The following is a 20,403-nucleotide window of genomic DNA, read 5'->3' on the forward strand; positions in this document are numbered from 1 at the left end:
AAGGATTGAAGTTGACAAGGGCTCGCCCTGAACCATCTTATGGACAGACGAAGCTAATTTTTCTCTGACGGATGAGGCGAACACACAGAATTGCCAAGGGTGGGAATCTTCACCACAATTCATTGTGCAGGAAGTTCCTCAGTATGGTGAACGTGTCAGCATATGGTGTGGCTTCACAGCTACGTTCATCATTGGCCCATTCTTTTTTGAAGAGATTGGCGCTATAGGATGAAAAACGTGCTGTGTGAGTGGCCAGCGTTACTGCAATATGCTTCTCCCGCTCTGCATTAGAGAGACGCCTTGAACTCAACCAGTTTTCATGCAGCATGTGACTCCACCGCACATCGCTCGTGAAGTTCGCCTGCTTTTCCAAATCACAGTTGGAAACGATCCAATTATCAGCCCGTCGTTTCCAAAAGCTTGATCGGTACCATCACTTGATCTCACTCTCTGTGACTTCTGGTTGTGGGGCTTATCAGTAGGACAGGGTTTACCAGGGGAACATTCACACATGTGCTGGTCTGAAGTGCAGCATATCAAGAGAGGTAGCCACCATACCCACGGACATGCTTCGTTCTGCTGTGCAAAATGCAATCCTGCGCTTTCAGACTCTTCTGGACACTGATCGGCGCCATATTGAACAGCTTTTGTTGCAGTCATGATACTGGTATGTAATGGCATGATGAGCCGTAGCAGCGTATTAAAAGTGTTTCAATTGAATTGATCCTGCATTATTCCTCTTCCTTAACATTAATGCTACCAAGTTTGGTGCTTGTAGGGCAATTAGTTTCCATGTTATAACGTGTCAAATAGGGAAAGTTCAATTGTAACTACCCGGTATATAAAAAAAAGAGTGTTCGTTTGATTATTTGTTTGTAATTCACAAAAAACTACAGTTTTATTCCGACCTTCGTGATATTTTTCGCACTTTATCTTCAAGACAAGAGGAAGATAATTTTCAACATAAGATTTCTGACTTTAAATATATACATATGTAATCTATAAAGAGGAAATGTGGTTTCCACAAATCTCTTAAAGTTCTTGGCCGATTTACTTCAATTCCGTAACGCTACTCTAGCGGACATGTTATGGTTCGTTTAATTGTGTACGTTTCCTCACAGAAGATGTTCAAACAGTCCATCGTCAAATTCAGCGCATGATGCTGCTCTTGTAGACAGGTGTTGCGTCGCCGATCGGAGCTCAGTTTCGCATTCCTTTAGCTAGGCAGAAGCATGTAAAATACGAGCTAGAAGTTCCTCTCTTCTGTCCACTCTGCGCTTGTAAACGTCGCTCTTCAGCCACTCCCACAAACAGTAATCCAATGGGGTAAGATCGGGTGACCTCGGTGGCCAAGCAATGACTCCACGGTGACAGATCCAACGACCAGGATACGTTGTGTTGAGATACTGTGTCACTGGCCGTACGGAATGTTTAGGAGCTCCGTCATGCTGAAAGCATACATGGGCTCGTGTTGCCAAAGGAATATCTTCCACGTATTCAGATAACACATTTTGAAGAAGCTCAAGATACCGTGTCCCAGTAAGACAGTTATCTAAAACAACTGGACCCATCAGTTGGTCATCAATAATACGGCATCACACGTTGACTGAGAAACGTCGTTGAAATTTCGTTTCCACAGTAGCGTGCAAATTTTAATTTGCCCATACATGATAGTTGCGCGTGTTGCTGATTCCGTTGCGGGTAAATACTGGCGCATCAGTGAACTGAATACGTGGAATTAATCGATCGTTGGCAATGATCCATTAACAGAATTCTTGCCGGGCGGCAGCATCATCTTCATGCAGATGTTGTACACTCTGCCGATGAAAGGGATACAGACTGTGCTCGTGTACTGTGCGTATCACTCGTGTCTGTGGAATACCAAGCTGGGCAGCAATTCTTCTAGAGCTAGTAGTAGGGTTGCGTTCCACTAATGAAGAATGTTCTCAGCTACATTAAGAGTTTGTTGTACGGGACGTTCAGAGACAACATTTACGCTGGGAAGCGTACCACGCTCACGCAATCCGTGAAACACCCAGCTAAACCCCCTGCTACCTGGCTCTCTGCGATTCGGAAATCGTTGTTGGTATTCTCACACAGCACCTCTTTAGTTCCCATTGGACAAACCATAGACAAACACCATGTCAGCATACTCTGCATGTGTGAAGATCCGTGGCATTTTCACCACACAAAACTGTATTCGTTGTTCACGTAACAACACTGTAGTTCCTTGCACTACGACAAGCACTGTCGGATTGAGACTTGAGGTAAACAACTGCACCATGAAGTCGTACTGACATAGTAAGGACGCCGCTAACGTTTAGCTTTCCTAGTAGTTTTCATTGGTTTACTCGGAAACGATTACGAAAAGGGCATATGTTTATTAGGAGTTTTTTGTTCAGAATCATCACTTGTACACCCCTCAAAGCATGTACCTTTTCTCCTGACTCACTCTGCATATACACACATCAAAAAAAGTTTTGCATCGCCTCAGTTCCGAGAGTTCCGGAACCTGTGAAGGAAATTGGAATAGTGATCCATATAAACATCATTTCTGCCCTTTTTATTGTTCGTGAAAACCACAAATTGAATGTTGTACCAACATACAGCGAGACCATCAGAGGTGATGGTCCAGATTGCTGTACACACCGGTACCTGTAATACCCAACAGCACGCCCTCTTGCATTGGTGCACGCCTGTATTCGTTGTGGCTTACTATCCACAAGTTCATCAAAGCACTTTTGGTCCAGATTGTCCCACTCCTCAACGGCGATTCGGCGTAGATCCCTCAGAGTGGTTGGTGGGTCACGTCATCCATAAATCAGCCCTTTTCAATCTTTCCCACGCATGTTCGATAGGGTTCATGTCTGGGGAACATGCCGGCCACTTTACTCGAACAATGTCGTTATCCTGAAGGAAGTTATTCAAAAGATATGCATGATGGGGGCGTGAATTGTTGCTCTTGAAGACGAATGCCTCACCAATATGCTGCCGATATGGTTGCACTATCGGTCGGAGGATGGCATTCACGTATTGTACAGCCGTTACGGCACCTTCCATGACCACCAGCGGCGTTCGTCGGCCGTACATAATGACACCCCAGAAAATCAGGAAACCTCCACCTCGCTGGACAGTGTGTTTAAGGCGTTCAGCCTGACCAGATTCCCTCCAAACACATCTCTGACGATTGTCTGGTTAAAGGCATATGCGACAGTCATCAGTGAAGAGAACGTGATGCCACTCCTGAGTGGTCCATTCGGCATGTTGTTGGGCCCATCTGTACCGCACTGCATGGTGTCGTGGTTGCAAAGATGGACCTCGCCATGGATGTCGGGAGTGCAGTTGCGCATCATGCAGCCTATTGCACAAAGTTTGAGTTGTAACACGAGTCACGTGGGTGTGCGAATAGCATTATTCAACTTGGTAGCATTGCTGTCAGGGTTCCTCCGAGCTATAATCCGTAGATCCACTGCAGTAGTAACCCCTGGGCGGCATGAGCGAGGCATGTCACCGACAGTTCCTGTCTCTCTGTACCTCCTCCATGTCTGAACAACATCGCTATGGTTCATCTGAGATGCCTCGACGCTTCCCTTGTTGAGAGCCCTTCCTGGTCTAAAGTAACAATACGGACGCGATCGAACTTCGGTATTGACCATATACGCATGGTTGAACTACAGACAACATGAGCCGTGTACCTGCTTCCTGGTGGAATGACTGGAACTGATCGGCTGTCAGACCCCCTCCATCTAATAGGCGCTGCTCATGCAAGGTTGTTTACATCCCTGGGCAGGTTTAGTAACATCTCTGAATAGCCAACAGGACTGTGTTGTGATACAATATCCATAGTCAACGTCTATCTTCAAGAGAACGGGGGTGACGCATAACTTTTTTTGATCTGCCAATTTACTTCAAATTTCTACATGCAGGTGAGATACATAATCTGATGATCACTCAACATGGCACAAGGCCAATCACTTTGTGTGGTAGTGATAACCGCACACGTATGAAGCCATCTCAAAGGACATTCTGAGGATGATTCCACATCGAAAATGATCATACTCCTTCAGCACAGCACGACTGCAATATTCGCTCCTGCCAAGTTGTTCGAGGTGCCTGCAGGCAGACAACCCCTCGACACACCTTCTGTTTCACGTGCCTGCCTATAGGCGCCTAGGAATACTTGACAGGTTGAAACTTCCTGGCAGATTAAAACTGTGTGCCGGACCGAGACTCTGACTCGGGGCTTTGCCTTTAGCGGGCAAGTGCTCTACCATCTGAGCTACCCAAGCACGACTCACACCCCGTCCTCACAGCTTTACTTCTGCCAGTACCTCGTCTCCTACCTTCCTGCGAGTTCGAATCTCAGTCTGGCACACAGTTTTATTCTTCCAGGAAGTTTCATATCAGCGCACAGTCCGCTGCAAAGTGAAAATCTCATTCTGGATACTTGTTTCAGTACAGTTTCACGTTTAAGGTAGGTGGATGTCACGAATGATTTTCCTGAACCGAAGAGTCTTAGAGGAACCCTTTGCCACTTTGTTCACATGTGTGTCAGTATTGCACCCCCTCATCACCAAGCTACAGGAGGATGCGAAACAGGAGGTTTAAAAATCATAAGCACCTTCTGCTGCTTCGAGTCACGTTCAGATTTCATCGAATGGTACTGAGGGGTCCCTAGTGGTACCAACCTCTACACGAGAGTAAAATTGCCGATCGCGCTGTATGTCGAATGAATGCAATCACGTTCATTAGAGGTGCCACCCCCAGTGTCCTCAGGGAAGACTTGAAACGTCGAAGGTTGTCAGTAGTGTCGAAGGCTGTGAAGAACTTCGTCCTGTTGCTCATCGCATTGTGAACTGTAGTTGTCCACAACGAAATGTGTGGATATCAACGCCCCAGGGAAAATGGTGGTTGCTTTTATGCAACCCCCCCCCCCCCCCCCCCCCTCCGTAGCCCTTCCGTGTGGATCCTGAGCGGCTGTGCGTGTGAAACGTTTTCCTCGGGCACCCGTAACCAAACCACGCGACTTCAACGCTGGCGTCGCGGTTCTGACCTCCACAGCAGAGGCGACAAGAGAAGGGGTGAAATGTGGGTAAGAGGGGTTACGACGACCTTCCCATCGTGTGACACGTCGACGGCGGCGTTGGGAAGAGTTGTAGGGAAATTTGGTGCCAATGTGACACCATTAACCCACCTTACACCTCACATGAAGTTCTGAGCTTTGGCCTTTTTTTCGCACGTGTCGACACGTTGCTGTTTGAAACGCCGCAAGGCAAAGGCTGACATCGCAGGGCGCCACGCTTTTGCACCGTTGCCACGGAATTTTGTTGGCACCTTTTAGCCAAATTTCAATCCCGCCTCCGTAGCGCAGCGGTAGTGTTACCGCCTACAGCGCAAGGGGGCCCGGGTTCGATTTCCAGCAAGGGGCTGGGTGTTTTATGTCCTTCACCATCATTTTCGTCGTCACTGACATGCAAGTCGCCGAAATGGTGTTAACTTCAAAGACTTGCAATACGGCGGCCGAACCCCGAAGGGGATATCCCGGCCAATAAATGCCATACGCTCATCTCATTTTCAACCCTTTGCATCGCGATTGGGAATAACTGCGGAATAAGGGGATTTCGAAAAAAATAATCCTATAATTCTGTTGCGCAGCGCGCAATATTAGCTAGAGACCTTACCACTTGTAAATAGTTAGGTCAATAAAAGCTAATTACAGTCCATTCGTCAGTATATTGTACACTATATTAGGCAACCTTCAATATCATCTTAAAACGGTCATTATTACTGTGCAATATGAAATATTGCGCAATATGATCGCCACTTGAGGTACGTTTCACATGTCGCGTAGATGAGCTAAAGAGAGATTCCATTGGCTAATTTTGTGATTGTCTTACAGTAATCGTATTAATTCAGTTGAGGACTTGGTGCGTCAAGATTGATTCTTAGATCCACAGTAAAGCAGTAGGTATTTCTAGGCAATCAGCGAGTACTCATGATCATATGTGCTTCTTCTTCAACACTCTGGAGTCATTCATTGTGAGCTAAGAAGGGTTTCACTTACTGGCTAAGATAGTACATTTTTTCAGTGGATGGCTTTAGTCGTGTCGAAGAAGTGACTTTTGTCGTATCGGGGTACGTGACTGAATGCGAGTTTGCACATTTCATCAGATGCTTACACATTTTTTTCGAATGCGCCCTCCTCAGCTGACATGGCCCTTCACTGCCCCAAAAATTTTGCCTACTATATTCATGACGAATATTCTTCAGTCCCAATTTTCACATGCATATGTTGACTATAAGTGATTTATAGATCCCCGTTTTTGTTTTTCTATATATACATTTGCTCTTTAGGATACCACACAGGGCATAAAATATTTCATGTACGTTTTCAATCCTGATTTTACGTTGTGGGCTTCATTTACGAATCCTCCATCCCACATATTATACTTCATTTATTTCCGCAACTGTTTCGGTTTGAACGTTTACAATTCTTATTATCTTTGGCAGTATAACTGAGCACAGAATAATTTGTTTTGTTGCTGATATTGTTGAAGGTAAAGCTAAGAAACTGAAATTTGGATCTTCGGTAACACTTGAACATTTTAAGTGTCAAATTCCTAAAAATAAATAAATAAATAAATAAATAAATACAAGGGGAAGTCAGAAAGTAAAGAGATTTTTGAGAAAAAGAAGTCGGCCGCTGTGGCCGAGTGGCTCTAGGCGCACGAAGTCCCGAACTGCGCGACTGCTACGGTCACAGGTTCGAATCCTGCCTTGAGCATGGATGTGTGTGATGTCCTTGGGTTAGTTAGGTTTAAGTAGTTCTCAAGTTCTAGGGGACTGATGACGTCAGACGTTAAGTCCCATAATGCTCAGAGCCATTTGAGAAAAAAAAAAATATTTATTCTGATGACAGAAAATTGAAACACACATTATTTTTCTACATAACCTGCCTCGACTTCAACACACTTTGTCCAACGTTTCGCAAGTTTTTTGACTCCGTCGGGAAAAAGCTTTCTGGTTGCGCCTGTAAACAATTTTGCACCGCATCAATGACTTCTACATCGGTTTGCGAATCTTCTTCCCCTGAGCGCTTCCTTCACTGGTCCAGACATGGAAACCGATTGGAGCCAGGCGTCGACTGCATGGCGGGTGTTCCAGCAATTCGAGTCCCAACTTCTTTACTGTTCCAGCCGTCCGTTTGGAAGAATGTGGCCGAGCGTTTTCTTGCTGCAGGGTAACAACTTTTCGCAGTTTTCCACGACTTTTGGATCTGATTGCAAGTATCAGTTTAGTTCGCAACACATCAAAGTAGCTCTCATTGTTCACAGTTTCGCGTCTTGGGGTGAACTGAACGGCTACAAGACCTTCCATGTCCCACAACATTCTTAGCATAATCTTTACCAGGTGATGGCTGACGTTTAAATTTCTTAACCTCTGGTGATGATGGGGGTTTCCAAACCATGCTCGCGCCCTTACTTCCCAGTTCGTTATGCGGCATCCACGTTTCGTCTACCGTAACGATTTGCTGTAAAAATCAATCTCCCTCGCGATGATAACGAGTCAAATTTTTACGAGAGATGGCCATCCTTCGCGTCTTACGCTACGCTGGAAGTTCGTCGGTACAAATCTTGCACATACTTTCCCAAAGTTTAGCCTGTCGTATAAGATGGAATGTGCTGTACCATGGCTGATATGTAAAGTACTGGCGATTCCGTCCACTGCGTGTTCCATCACCACTCCCTCAACGACTTCCAAATTGTCCACAGCTGTTGACGTCGATGACCTGCCCGATCTTTCCCCGCCATTCCTTGTTTCAAGCGCTCTGTTCATTCGTAGATCTTGCTACGCTATAAATAGCTGTCACCACACTACACTTGCATTCGACGAATAATTTTCACAAGTTTAACGTCTTCTGCAAACAAAGAGCGAAAGACTGCCCCTATATCCTCCTTGGTGCAGATTGACAATGGAGCTGCCATGTTCCACGGTCTGCTACAATACACAACCAGCGCGAGAATAAGACTGACATGTTGTGTAGAACTGATCCAGACGACATACTTCAGCCCCGGATACTAGCAGTGTTACCAAGCACTTCGGTGGCAAACTGCAAAAGTCCCTTTAGTTTTTGATTCCTCCTCGTTGTTGCCGAAAGAGTTACAGTGAAGCGCCAAAGAAATTGGTATAGTCATGCGTAATCAAATATGGAGATTTGTAAACAGGCAGCATATGGCGCTCGAGTGGGCAGTCCCTATATAAGACAACAAGCGTCTGGCGCAGTTGTTAGATCGGTTACTGCCGCTAAAATGGCAAGATATCAAGATTTAAGTGAGTTTGAACGTGGTGTTATAGTCAGCGCACGAGGGATGAGACACAGCATCTCCGAGGTGGCGATGAAGTGGGGATTTTCCCGTACGACCATTTCACGAATGGACCTTGAAATCAGGAATCCGGTAAAACACCAAATCTCCGACGTCGCTCGGTCGGAAAAAGATCCTGCAAGAACGGGACCAACGACGACAGAGGAGAATCGTTCAGTGTGACAGAAGTGCAGCCCTTCCGCAAACTGCTGCAGATTTCAATCCTGGGCCATCAACAAGTGTCAGTGTGCGAACCACTCAACGAAACATCATCGATATGGACTTTCGGAGCCGAAGGCCCACTCGTGTACTCTTGATGACTGCACGACACAAAGCTGTACGCCTTGCCTGGGCCCCTCGACACCAACATTGGACTGTTGATGACTGGAAACATGTTGCCTGGTCGGACAAGTCTCGTTTCAAATTGTATCAAGCGGATGGACGTGTACGGATATGGAGACAACCTCATGAATCCATGGACCCTGGATGTCAGCAGGAGACTGTACAAGCTGGTGGAGGCTCTGTATTGGTGTGAGGTGTGTGCAGTTGTATTGATATGGGACCTCTGATACGTCTAGATACACCTCTAACATATGACATGTACGTAAGCATCCTGTTTGATCACCAGCATCCACTCAAGTCCATTGTGCATTCCGACGGACTTGGGCAATTTCAGCTGGACAATGCGACACCCCACACCTCCAGAATTGCTACAGAATGGCTTTAGAAACACTCTTCTGAGTTTGAACACTTCCGCTGGCCACCAGACTGCCCAGACATGAACATTATTGACCATTTCTGGGGTGCCTTGCAACGTGTTGTTCAGAAGAAATCTCCACCCCTTGTACTCTTACGGCTTTACGAACAGCCCTGCAGGATTCATGGTGTCAATTCCCTCCAGGACTATTTCAGACATTAGTCAAGTCCATGGCACGTCGTGCTGTAGGACTTCTGTGCGCTCGCTGGGGCCGTACATGATATTACGCAGGTGCACCAGTTTCTTCAGCGTATTTTCGAAAGGAAATCTTATAGTTCTACTCAAACCAAATACTTAAATTTGCAATAGGCGTGAACCACTGAACAATCGAATTACAATATCATAGTGCAATAACGCAATCAGAACACCTCCAAATATTTTCAGTCAGAAAAATTTCACAGACCTTAATGTGACACCTCCTTCATAGATAAAGCATCAGTTGTTATAAAAAAGTCATCATACTTACCCATACGTGTCCTTGCTCCCAGGCCTTTTCGGCGATGAGATTGAGACACTGTCTTGGGATATCTTCATACATCAGGTTTACAGCAAACTGAAACGTGAGACTATGTCAGTAGGGATTCTATTTTTAATGATCTTACTTGTGGTAAAACAAAACAATAATCACTAAGAAGTTATTGAGTTTTTCGATATGGCTACATTTTGTGCCACAATGAAAATACTCTTTCGTCCCAACCTTGTCACAAAGCACTCTTGAACTATTAGTGTCGGCCGCGTCTGTACGATAAACATCGTAGAGTTCTGGATAGTACAGTGACCAGTGCGATATTTTACATTAACTACAGCAACGCAGATACATCGAAAATGATGCAACATATTCACATGTTAACCCTGTCAATGTGTGTGTACTGTTCCATAGCTCTGTATTTTAATCACTTCACTCAAATTCCACATTTGCACTTCGATAATGAATAAATGAAGCACCTACAGAAACACATCACCTTCTGTTTTGGGAAACATGAGTCTATAAGCAAGTGGTAACATACAATGTTTCGAACAAATGCTGGGCTTTTTGCCAAGTAATAACTCATTTATGACTCTTGTGAATCTGATGGATATAATAGTTATCCATTACACTGTAGTGTGTATTTTGTATTGAAACAGGGACCTACAAACGACGGAGAGGCTTCGTCTCGCCGTAGCTCTCAGTGGGTTACAACCCCACAACAGGCCACAGCAGTCCACATACCCCACCGCCGCCCCACACCGAACCCAGGATTATTGTGCGGTTCGACCCCCAGTGGATCCCTCATGGAAACGTCTCATACCAGATGAGTGTACCCCAGATATTTGCGTGGTAGAGTAATCATGGTGTACGCGTACGTGGAGACAGTGTTTGTGCAGCAATCACTGACGTAGTGTAACTGAGGCGGAGTAAGGGGAACCAGCCCGCATTCGCCGAGGCAGATGGAAAACTGCCAAAAAACCATGCACAGACTGGCCGGCACACCGGACCTCGACACTAATCCGCCGGTCGGATTTGTGCCAGGGACCGGCACGCCTTCCCGCTCGGGAAGCAGCGTGTTAGACTGTGTGGCTAGCCAGGCAGGCCAGCTACATGTGCTTCTGTAGTCTTTACGACCATTAAGAGAAATTTGTAGCACAACTTGACTAGAAGAAGGGATCGGTTGGTAGGGCATATTCTGAGGCATCAAGGGATCACCAATTTAGTACTGGAGGGCAGCGTGGATGGTAAATATCGTAGAGGGAGACCAAAAGATGAATACACTATACTGATTGAGAAGGATGTAGGTTGCAGTAGGTACTGGGAGATGAAGAACCTTGCACAGGATAGAGTAGCATGGAGAGGTGCATCAAACCAGTCTCTGCAGTGAAGACCACAAAAGCAACAACCTCCAAGCATTGACTGCACTTATAAACTGAGTTTGAAAGTTAAATGATCTTGATATGTCGCAGAACTGATTCGTCTTAGAATTTTAGAGGTACTTTTATTCGACTGCAGCCGTTCGTGACAGGGTAATTCTCTTGTTGTAAATAAAAGGCGGTAACGTGGAAAAGCGAAATACGTTTGTAGAAAATGAAAAACGTCACTAAATATTTTTTCTGATGAATGTACAATTTTCTCTCATCGAACGGCGACTATATTCCGAATATCCCTCGAATGTCACCAACAATACTGAAATGAAACTGCATACAAAAACCTAAAACTGCAAGGTCCATACTATATTTCACTAGTCAAGGTAAGAACTGAAGTAAATTGCCACATTATTATGTAAATTAAAAAGGGAGTTAGACTATGAGCTACACAGGAATGGCATATCGTATCTGATAGTTAATGACATGTACACATGTTGCCGTTCTTAGGAGTCGTCAGTCGCGTTTTCTGTGGCATTTCGCTAGTTATTTGCAAATTTCTTTTTTTCCAATGTGTAGCTGGAGTCAGCACAGACAAATGCTGCTCATCACTTTTGTAAGCGACGCCAAACGTCAACGGAAAGCGTAAGTTTATTTCCCATTACAAATAAAATTTTATGTGCCCAATCGGCAGAGCGGTGGCAAATTAGTCTAGTGCGATATTCCTTTTATCGATGTGTATTAACGGGGGCAGTAAAACACGAAGAATAGCCAGTACCCCAGCACCGCTATGGCCCACTGCGTTTGCTACTGCGTGCAGCAGCACTTCTTAGTCGCTGCTGTAGTACTGGTTAATCTTCGTGTTTAACTGTTGCTGTTACGAGAGTCACTCCAAAAGAAATGCACGCTATTTTCCTAAAAAATAAAGTTTTCATTCTGCATGTGTGAAAGTTTCACAGGGTGTAGATACATCATTCCCGCTTGTTTTCAAACTTAGTTCAACCTGCTCCCGTGAGTGGTGCCGTCACATCATGTCTTCAAGATGGCTGCAACACTTGACGTTCGTCAGAAGCAACGTGCTGTCACAGAATTCCTGTGCTGTCAAAACGAGACAGTGGGAAACATCCACAAGAGGTCGAGAAAGGTGTATGGAGATGATTCTGTCGATCGCAGTACAGTTAGTCGGTGGGCAAGCCGGTTACGTGATGAAAGCGGGCACGGCAATATTTAGGATTGTCCTCGCAGTGGCAGGCCTCGTACTGCACACACTCCAAACAATGTGCTGAAAGTTAACGAATTGGTGACTGCTGACAGACGCATCACAGTGAACGAATCGTCACGCTACATCGGAATAGGGGAAGGAAATGTTTGCAGAATACTGAAAGTGTTGGCGTTATAAAAGATTTGTGCCAGGTGGGTTCCCAGGATGTTGATAGTGGCTCACAAAGAAACAAGAAAAACGGCATGCAGCGAACTTTTAAAACAGTACGAGAATGGTGCAGATGAATTTCTTGGAAGAATTGTGACAGGTGATGAAACATGGGTCTATCATTTTTCACCAGAGACGAAGAGGCAATCAATGGAGTGGCAATTGAAAATTCGCCAAAAAAATTCAAAACTACACCTTCTGCTGGAAAAGTTACGGCTACGGTGTTTTTCGATTCTGAAGGACTCTTGCTTGTGGATATCGTGCCAAGTGGAACCACCATAAATTCTGATGCATATGTGACGACACTGAAGAAACGTCAAGCTCGACATCGGCAAAAGCATGATGTTCTGCTGTTGCACGACAATGCACGGCCACATGTCAGCTAAAAAACCATGGATCACAAAACTCGAATGGACAACACTGAAACACCCGCCTTACAGTCCTGACCTGGCTCCATGTGACTATCATCTCTTTAGGAAACTGAAAGACTCTCTTCGTGGAACAAGATTTGAAGATGATGACTCCCTTGTGCACACTGCCAAACAGTGGCTCCAACAGGTTGGTCCAGAATTTTACCGTGCGGGTATACAAACGCTGGTTCCAAGATGGCGTAAGGCCGTTCAGAGGGATGGAAATTATGTGGAGAAATGAAAATATTGTTCCTAAAAGATGTATCTACACACTGTAAAACTTTCAAACATGTAGAGTAATAGATGGATTATAAAAAAAATAGTGTGCATTTCTTTTGGAGTGACCATCGTAATATGCACGAATAAAGCACTAGACTACTCTAGGGCACCTAAAATTCCATTTTAAAATCATTCCGTTTGTAACAGGAAACAAACCTACCCCCCCCCCCCCCCCCCCGTCGACGCTGGCCATGGCGTGAGACACTTGATAAGCAGCATTTGTCTGGGCTCACTCCGGCTATACCTTGCAAAAGCTAAACTTCAAATACCTGTCGCAACAAGAGAGAAATAGCGCCTGATGAACCGTGGGAGACACATCCAATATGCGGGGTGAAAACGGTATAAACTGCCAAAAAATCATCGCAGTAGATCACAAGTAATTAATTTAAAAGTCTAGTAACATGATTGTCCCTTTCCTGCGGTTGTCCCAGGTCACTGTTTTTGGACATGTTGACATTGGACAGCGCACCCGGATTAAACGTGACTTGTGGAAATAATTACGCACAGAGGTCCGCCTGTTTAGCTGGGTGGTAACGTGCCTGCCTCCCATGCAGCGGGCCCGAGCTTGGTTGTAGATTTTTCTCCACTCGTGGACTGGGTGTTGTGTTGTCCTCACCATCGTTTCATCCTCATCACCGGCACACAAGTTGCCCAATGTGGCGTCGACTAAAATAAGACTTGCACTTTGCTGCTGAACTTCCCCGGTTGGGGCCTCCCGGCCAACAATGCCTTACGATCATTTCATTTTTTCTTTACGCACAACAGACTGGGAGAATTCATTAAACAGGATCAAACATTTACGAGATTGCCTGCTGCACCCCCTCCTCCAACACAGCCGCATCGGTTCGTGCAAAAGAACTTGCTCACCTTCTACCAGTAATTTATCGTAGATCACTTGAACCATGAAAGGTTCGTAACGACTGGAAAAAAACGCAGGTCATTCCCGTTTTTAAGAAAGGCCGTAAGACAGATCCACATGATTATAGACCTATATCGCTGACGTCAATCTGTTGTAGAATTAGGGAAGATGTTTTACGCTCAAGAATTATGATGTTTTGGCAAAATGAACATCCTCTCTATAAAAACGAAAATGGATTCCGCAAACAGAGACCCTGCGAAACTAAGCTCACTCTGTTCCTCCATTAGATACACAGCGCAGTGGACAACGGCGCTTAGGTTGAGGTCGTGTTCCTTGATTTCAGTAAGACATTTGACACCGTACCGCATTGCTGTTTAATGAAAAATATACGAGCTTACGGAGTATCGGAGCAGACCTGCGATTGGATTCAAGACTTTTTTGCAGATAGAACTTAACACGTCGCTCTTAACGGAACTAAATCTACAGATTTAAAGGTAATATCCGGAGTACCACAGGGAAGTGTGATAGGACCGTTGCTGTTTACAATATATATAAAGGATCTAGTAGAAAGCGTCGGCTGCTCTTTAAGGCTATTCGTAGATGATGCAGTTGTCTATACCAAAGTAGCAACGCCAGAAGTTAGTTAGAATTTGCAGAACGACCTGCAAAGAATTGATGAATGGCGCAGGCTGAACGTAAATAAATGTAACATATTCCGCATACATAGGAAAAGAAATCCACGATTGTACAGCTACATTATTGATGATGAACAGCGGGGGACAGCGTTTGCCGTAAAATATGTAGGAGTAACTCTCCAGAGCGACATTAAGTGGAACGACCAGATAAAACATATAGTGGGAAAAGCAGACACCACACTCAAATTCATAGGAAGAATCTTGAGGAAATGTAACTCATCCGCGAAAGAAGTGACTTATAAGGCGCTTTTTCGTCCGAGTCTTGAGTATCGTTCATCTGTCTGGGACCCCTATCATGGAGGACTGATAGATGAGATACAGAAGATCCAACGAAGAACGCCGCGTTTCGTCGCGGGATCGTTTAGCTGACGAGAGAGCGTTATGGAGATGCTAAGCAAGCTCCACTGGCAGACGTTACAAGAGAGGCGTTGTGCATCGCGGAGAGATTTACTATTGAAATTTCGGGACAGCACTTTGCAGGAGGAGTAGGACAACATATTACTTCCCCTTACATACATCTCGCATATTGACCACGAGGAGGTAGTTCGAGAAATTAGAGCCAATACAGAGGCTTACCGACAATCATTCTTCATTCCCCCGTACTATTAGCGAGTGGTCAGTGTTGGAGGGATCAGATAGTGGTACCGAAAGCACCCTCTGCCACACACCATTAAGTGGCTCGCGGAGTATGATGTAGGTGGAGATTTTCCGCTGCGCGTGTTGAAATCGCGAGCTTGAGTCGCAAACACGTAGGCAACGACGGCCTGCGTGGTTGAGTCACTGCAATGCTCCAATCCTGGGCAGTCGCCATGTTGCCTGTGTTGACGTTATTTCAGCTCTGTTAAGGGGGAAACCACATTAGTAGGTTCAAAATATACGATTTTTTTTAATTGCGTAAATCTTTAGGTTAACTATCCAAGAACACCTGTCAAAATTTCAAAGCGAAATTCGCACGCGTTTAGATTTTATGAGCATAGAACCGAGTGCACATCGGGTAACGAAATTCTTCCAATATATTAAGATTTAGCAAGGGATGAATTACTGGAGAGATGTTTAGGTGGCCACACACAAACTGCGAATGAAAGTTTTAATTCCACCTCCTAAACACTTGCACTCCGCACTGAAAAGTCGTTGAATTGGCATCGTATTTAGCAGCGGGCTTATTCAATGAAGGAAATTCATCCCTTCTGATGGTCATGAACGAGGCAGGAATTGTAGTAGGCACACGAAGCTTCAGTTATGCCGAACAAATGGATAACCAGCGCGTGAGCCGGCAGAATCTACGTATGGAATCGAAGGAAGGTCGGAAAGCTCGAAAGCACTGCTGCAACTGCAAAACGAAGCCTATGACGAAGAGAAAGGATTGGTATATGATGCTGGACTCGCAGATTAATCGATAAGCATTTTACCCTATTGTTAACTTCTTTGAATTTCTAGTTTCCGCGAATTTATTTTTCAAACGCGCTTATCTCGAAATGACTTTTTTCACATTTTTCTAGAAGTATAGAACGGATCATCATGAAAATAGATAGTATGATTCTTTGGAAAATTACGAATTATATGAACCAACTTCTGAGATGATATGATTTTAAGGGTATTTTTATTTATATAATTAGAAAAAATATAGTGAAAATCGAAGTAAATTCTTCCGACGCCTGCAAAATGTTTCATTTTCATTATTTTCACCTGTATTGAGGTTCATATTCTTAGAAAATAAGAAATCAATATAAACTCAAAACCTTTTTGATTTCAGATGAAAATCGGGATGACTATGCTGAACGCAGTTGAAGAACTATACTCACAGCCTTCAGCGGACATCACAACGTAGCTTTGTTATTTTTGGCTGAAATTATTGAAAAAATTCGCAAAAACTGTTCGAAATATGGATGAAATGATGTCAAAATTTGATTAAATTCTAATTAATTGTTACCACCCAAAAAAATCCCAAAAAATCAGTGTCAAACAGCCGTCTAATGTGGTTAGGGTGGAAGGGAGATTTACTGTCACTGAGCTATGCAACATTCATTTAATTTATGGCGAATTAAAAGGTGTTGCGAGGGCAGCTATACGTGATTGTCGAGAACGCTTCCCACGACGAAGAGTTCCCGAACGATCGATATTTATTGGTATTCACCAAAGGTTTATATCATCATGAATCTCTACTTTTAGTCGATTATTTTGATTGGTTCGTTGATTTGGGAGAGAGGAGTAAACGGTGCTATAGGATTAGGAAAGGATGGGGAAGGATATCGGCTGTGGCCTTTCAAGGAAACCATCCCGGCATTTGCCTGAAACAATTTAAATAAACCACTGAAACCCTAAATGAGGATAACCGGATGCGAGTCTGAACCGTCGTCCTCCAGAATGCGAGTCCAGTACGCTAACAACTGCGCCACTTCGCTCGGTTGATTATTTTGCAATTCACTCGTAACACAGTACACCTGTTATCAAACTGCCCGTTAGCTACTGTCTCTGGTTCTGCGGCCGATGTTTGTTTGATGATTTTTCTGACGTTTCGCCAGCTCAAATGGCTGGCATTGTCAGAGCTTCATCCTCCATTGCTGGTGGTGGACGGAAGCCAACAGACAGTTTGTCAACAAGAGGTCACGAAAACCTTATCAGTTTCGTGCAGTAGTTATCTTTACTTTTTCATATTTAAGTCTGTACGCGAAACCTATTGTCTGCTCTGATATGCTTTCGTTTTATTATCAAATAAATAATCACAGAATACAACTTACAGTACCTACTTAATTTGTATAGATTGAGAGATGCTGCTCTTTACTACCCCACGTAGAGGGCAGAGGCCCACAACGCGAAGAACGTACGTTGGAGGCTGAGGAACAAATTCTCGACTGCATCCACGAAGATCCTACTCAGGGTATTAGAAGCATCGCCCGCCAAGTGAGTGTATCGCACACTGTCGTTTGTCGCAGTTTGAAAGAGGAGCGTCTGTGGCCTTACCACATTTAACGCGTACAAACGTTGGAAGAGGAAGATTTCCCTCCGCAACGACAATTCGCAGTGTGGTTTTTGTTACAAAGCGCGCAGTATGAGTTTGTAAACAAAATACCCGTCACAGATGAATCGTGTTTCACACGCGACGGAATAACTAATTTCCTTAACATGCAGACATGGAGTGTACACAATCCACACCAAGTAGTAGCAACACTTTTCCGTAAATGTACGAGCGGATAAAGTCGATGCTTAGATTATTGCGCCTTATGTTTTACCTACACGATAGACTGGTAACCATTACCGAACCTTTCAAGAGGAAACATAGCTACCAACTTTATTAGAAAATATTCCGTTAACTGTACGTCAATGGCACGCGGGGTAGCCGCGCGGTCTCAGCCGCCTTGCACGGTTCGCCCGGCTCCCCCCGTCGGAGGTTCGAGTCCTCCCCCGGGCACAGGTATGTGTGTTGTAGAGTAAGTTAGTTTAATTAGTGTGTAAGCCTATGGACCGATGACCTCAGCAGTTTGGTCCTACAGAACCTTACCACAAATTTCCAAAAAATTTCCGTACGTTATAACATGTAGGTCCTCAACGATGGTGCTGCATCCCACATTGGTCACAGAGTACGAAGATTTTTCAATAGACGATTTCCAGGACGATGGATAGGACGTTTTCGTCCACATTGATAAACAGCACGCAGCCCTGATGTAAACCCACTGGATTTTTACTTTTGGGGCCATATGAAGGAACTTATTCGTGCTCAGAAGGTAAATAATGTGGATGAACTTACGCAGAGGACTTTTTCACGGCTGCCAGTACCATAAAGGCAAATGTGCATGTGTGTGAACGAGTGTGACGAAGTGGGTGCGCAGTAATGAAGCATTTGTCGAACCGAATGTTGGGGGTGGGGGGGGGGGGGGGCGGCGGGCGCTGATGACCTTGCAGTTTAACGCCCTCCGCTACAAATTATTATCATCCCGAATGGTGGGCATTTTAAACACTTATTTTAATATTTGTGTACAGGAGCAAAGTAATCTCGGTTTCATTATCATTGTGGCACTGTTGCAGCAAAGGAAAATAATCTGATTTTAATTTTCGTTATGGTATTGTTGTAAAAATCGGAAACAGTTCATTGTAATTAATGCATAACAAATTACGTGGTAAGTGGTTCATTTTGTACTGAAGGAGACACATTTTATTTTATGTTAGCTTCTCTTTACTACCACAACCTTCGTTATGGTAACGCTGTAAAAGAGCAAACGTCTGTTTTTACTAAATTCATTGTTTATGTAAAACGAATTACACGTTCTGGACAACCCTGTGACTGTTTACATTGCTTGTTTCCGTAGTACCTAGCCGCCGCGCCGTCTCGTACACATCCAATGTTTACATTTCTCTGGTTCGTCCGTTACCTTTCTCTGACCGCATCAGTTGAGAATGTAAAGAGAAATGCGCCTACCATCAAACCTATAAATATCTGTTTTTAGGAATACAAAAATAAAGGACGTGATTCAACGATATTTCATTAGACTTTTTTTTGTCAAGCACACCGAGATGTGCCGCCTGAATAATTTTAGTAGCTTATACTGTTTACACGTTGTACCGAGTTAACCAAAGTTGTCGCTGATAGGGCGACGTAATACCAGTATAATGATACACACTTTCCCTCCACTGTTACTAAGGTCGCAACTACGTATCTTTGTAGCATATTATGACGCATCTATTTTTAAAAAATATCCACGTGTCTTGAATTTCTGGTTAGTCTTGCCGAGTCTACGAGACACAGGCAGAGCTGCAGAGGGTCTATGTTCTGCTGATCATTTTCCTTTCGTTTCCCTGTCTACTATGAAGCCCACTTTTCGGGTTTGGAAAATTTTATTTTATTACTTAACTTCGAGTCCAGGCATATGCTCTTCCTAAAGCCACAGTCGTGAAGGTAGGCTAAGTGGAGGAAATCGTGTACACCATCTGTGTGTGAAGCCTGTTAAGTCTCTTGTGTGTGTTCTCGTACCTTAACTGTGTGCATATCGTATACTTGGAGGTGCAGTTCGGGGAGCAGCGCAGCATTTGCGCAAACGACCGTGACAGCTGACTAAAAGCCACGCGCAGGGTGGCCGCTGTACCTTGTCTCGACCGCTATCGCGACGCGCATTCGATTCAGGTCGGACTCACCTCCCTGTTTAGCAGACTAACGCGCTACATGTTACGCTATTTGAGGTGGTCACTGTTAAGAGCAGACTCATTACGTTAATTCTTGTCAGACCACGGTGCTTCATGCTTGTTTTTTCGTGATAACACTGCAAACGGGTGTGAAGCTGGCTTCTACGTACTTTCAAGTCAGGTTTAGTGTAACCTAACAAGGCCTTCGCCTACTGCTAAAGATAATGTCTGTTTTCGATGGGATGACTTTTTTCACATTGCGACAGTTCTTACTGCGGGATCGCACTTTGTAATAAACATCGTAGATATAAACTGCACTATTATTAAAATTACGTGCATGATTGCTAATTGTAAAGGTCTAGTAACATTCACACATACACGTGTTAAGAGAATATTAGCTATGTTTATTATGAGGAATAGTCAATGAAAACCGGACACCTGCCACCATGGGACATGGAATGGTTCCATTAAAAAGTAATCACCACATGCGTCAAGACATTTATCCCAATGGGAAACAAAACGATCAATTCCTGTTTCATAGAATGCGTTCGGCTACTGGCGTTTCCACAACCACACCCACTCTTACACTTCCAGAACCCTTACACAACTGAAACCGACGTACATGCTCGTCTTTCTTCAGGTCACCAATGTTGAGAAAAT

General features: G+C 44.4%; 1 protein-coding gene across 1 annotated transcript in view; it reads right to left on the minus strand.

The window, feature by feature from the left end:
- The window catches only part of LOC126425084 (uncharacterized), an 87,281-nt gene that overhangs the window by 7,408 nt on the left and 59,470 nt on the right, over positions 1-20,403 (minus strand). Inside the window, exon 5 of the mRNA XM_050087998.1 lies at positions 9,587-9,673. Coding sequence (XP_049943955.1) covers positions 9,587-9,673 — 87 coding nt within the window. The remainder of the gene's footprint in view (positions 1-9,586; positions 9,674-20,403) is intronic.

This window comes from Schistocerca serialis, chromosome 10, assembly GCF_023864345.2.
Source record: "Schistocerca serialis cubense isolate TAMUIC-IGC-003099 chromosome 10, iqSchSeri2.2, whole genome shotgun sequence".
Classification (NCBI taxonomy): Eukaryota; Metazoa; Arthropoda; class Insecta; order Orthoptera; family Acrididae; genus Schistocerca; species Schistocerca serialis.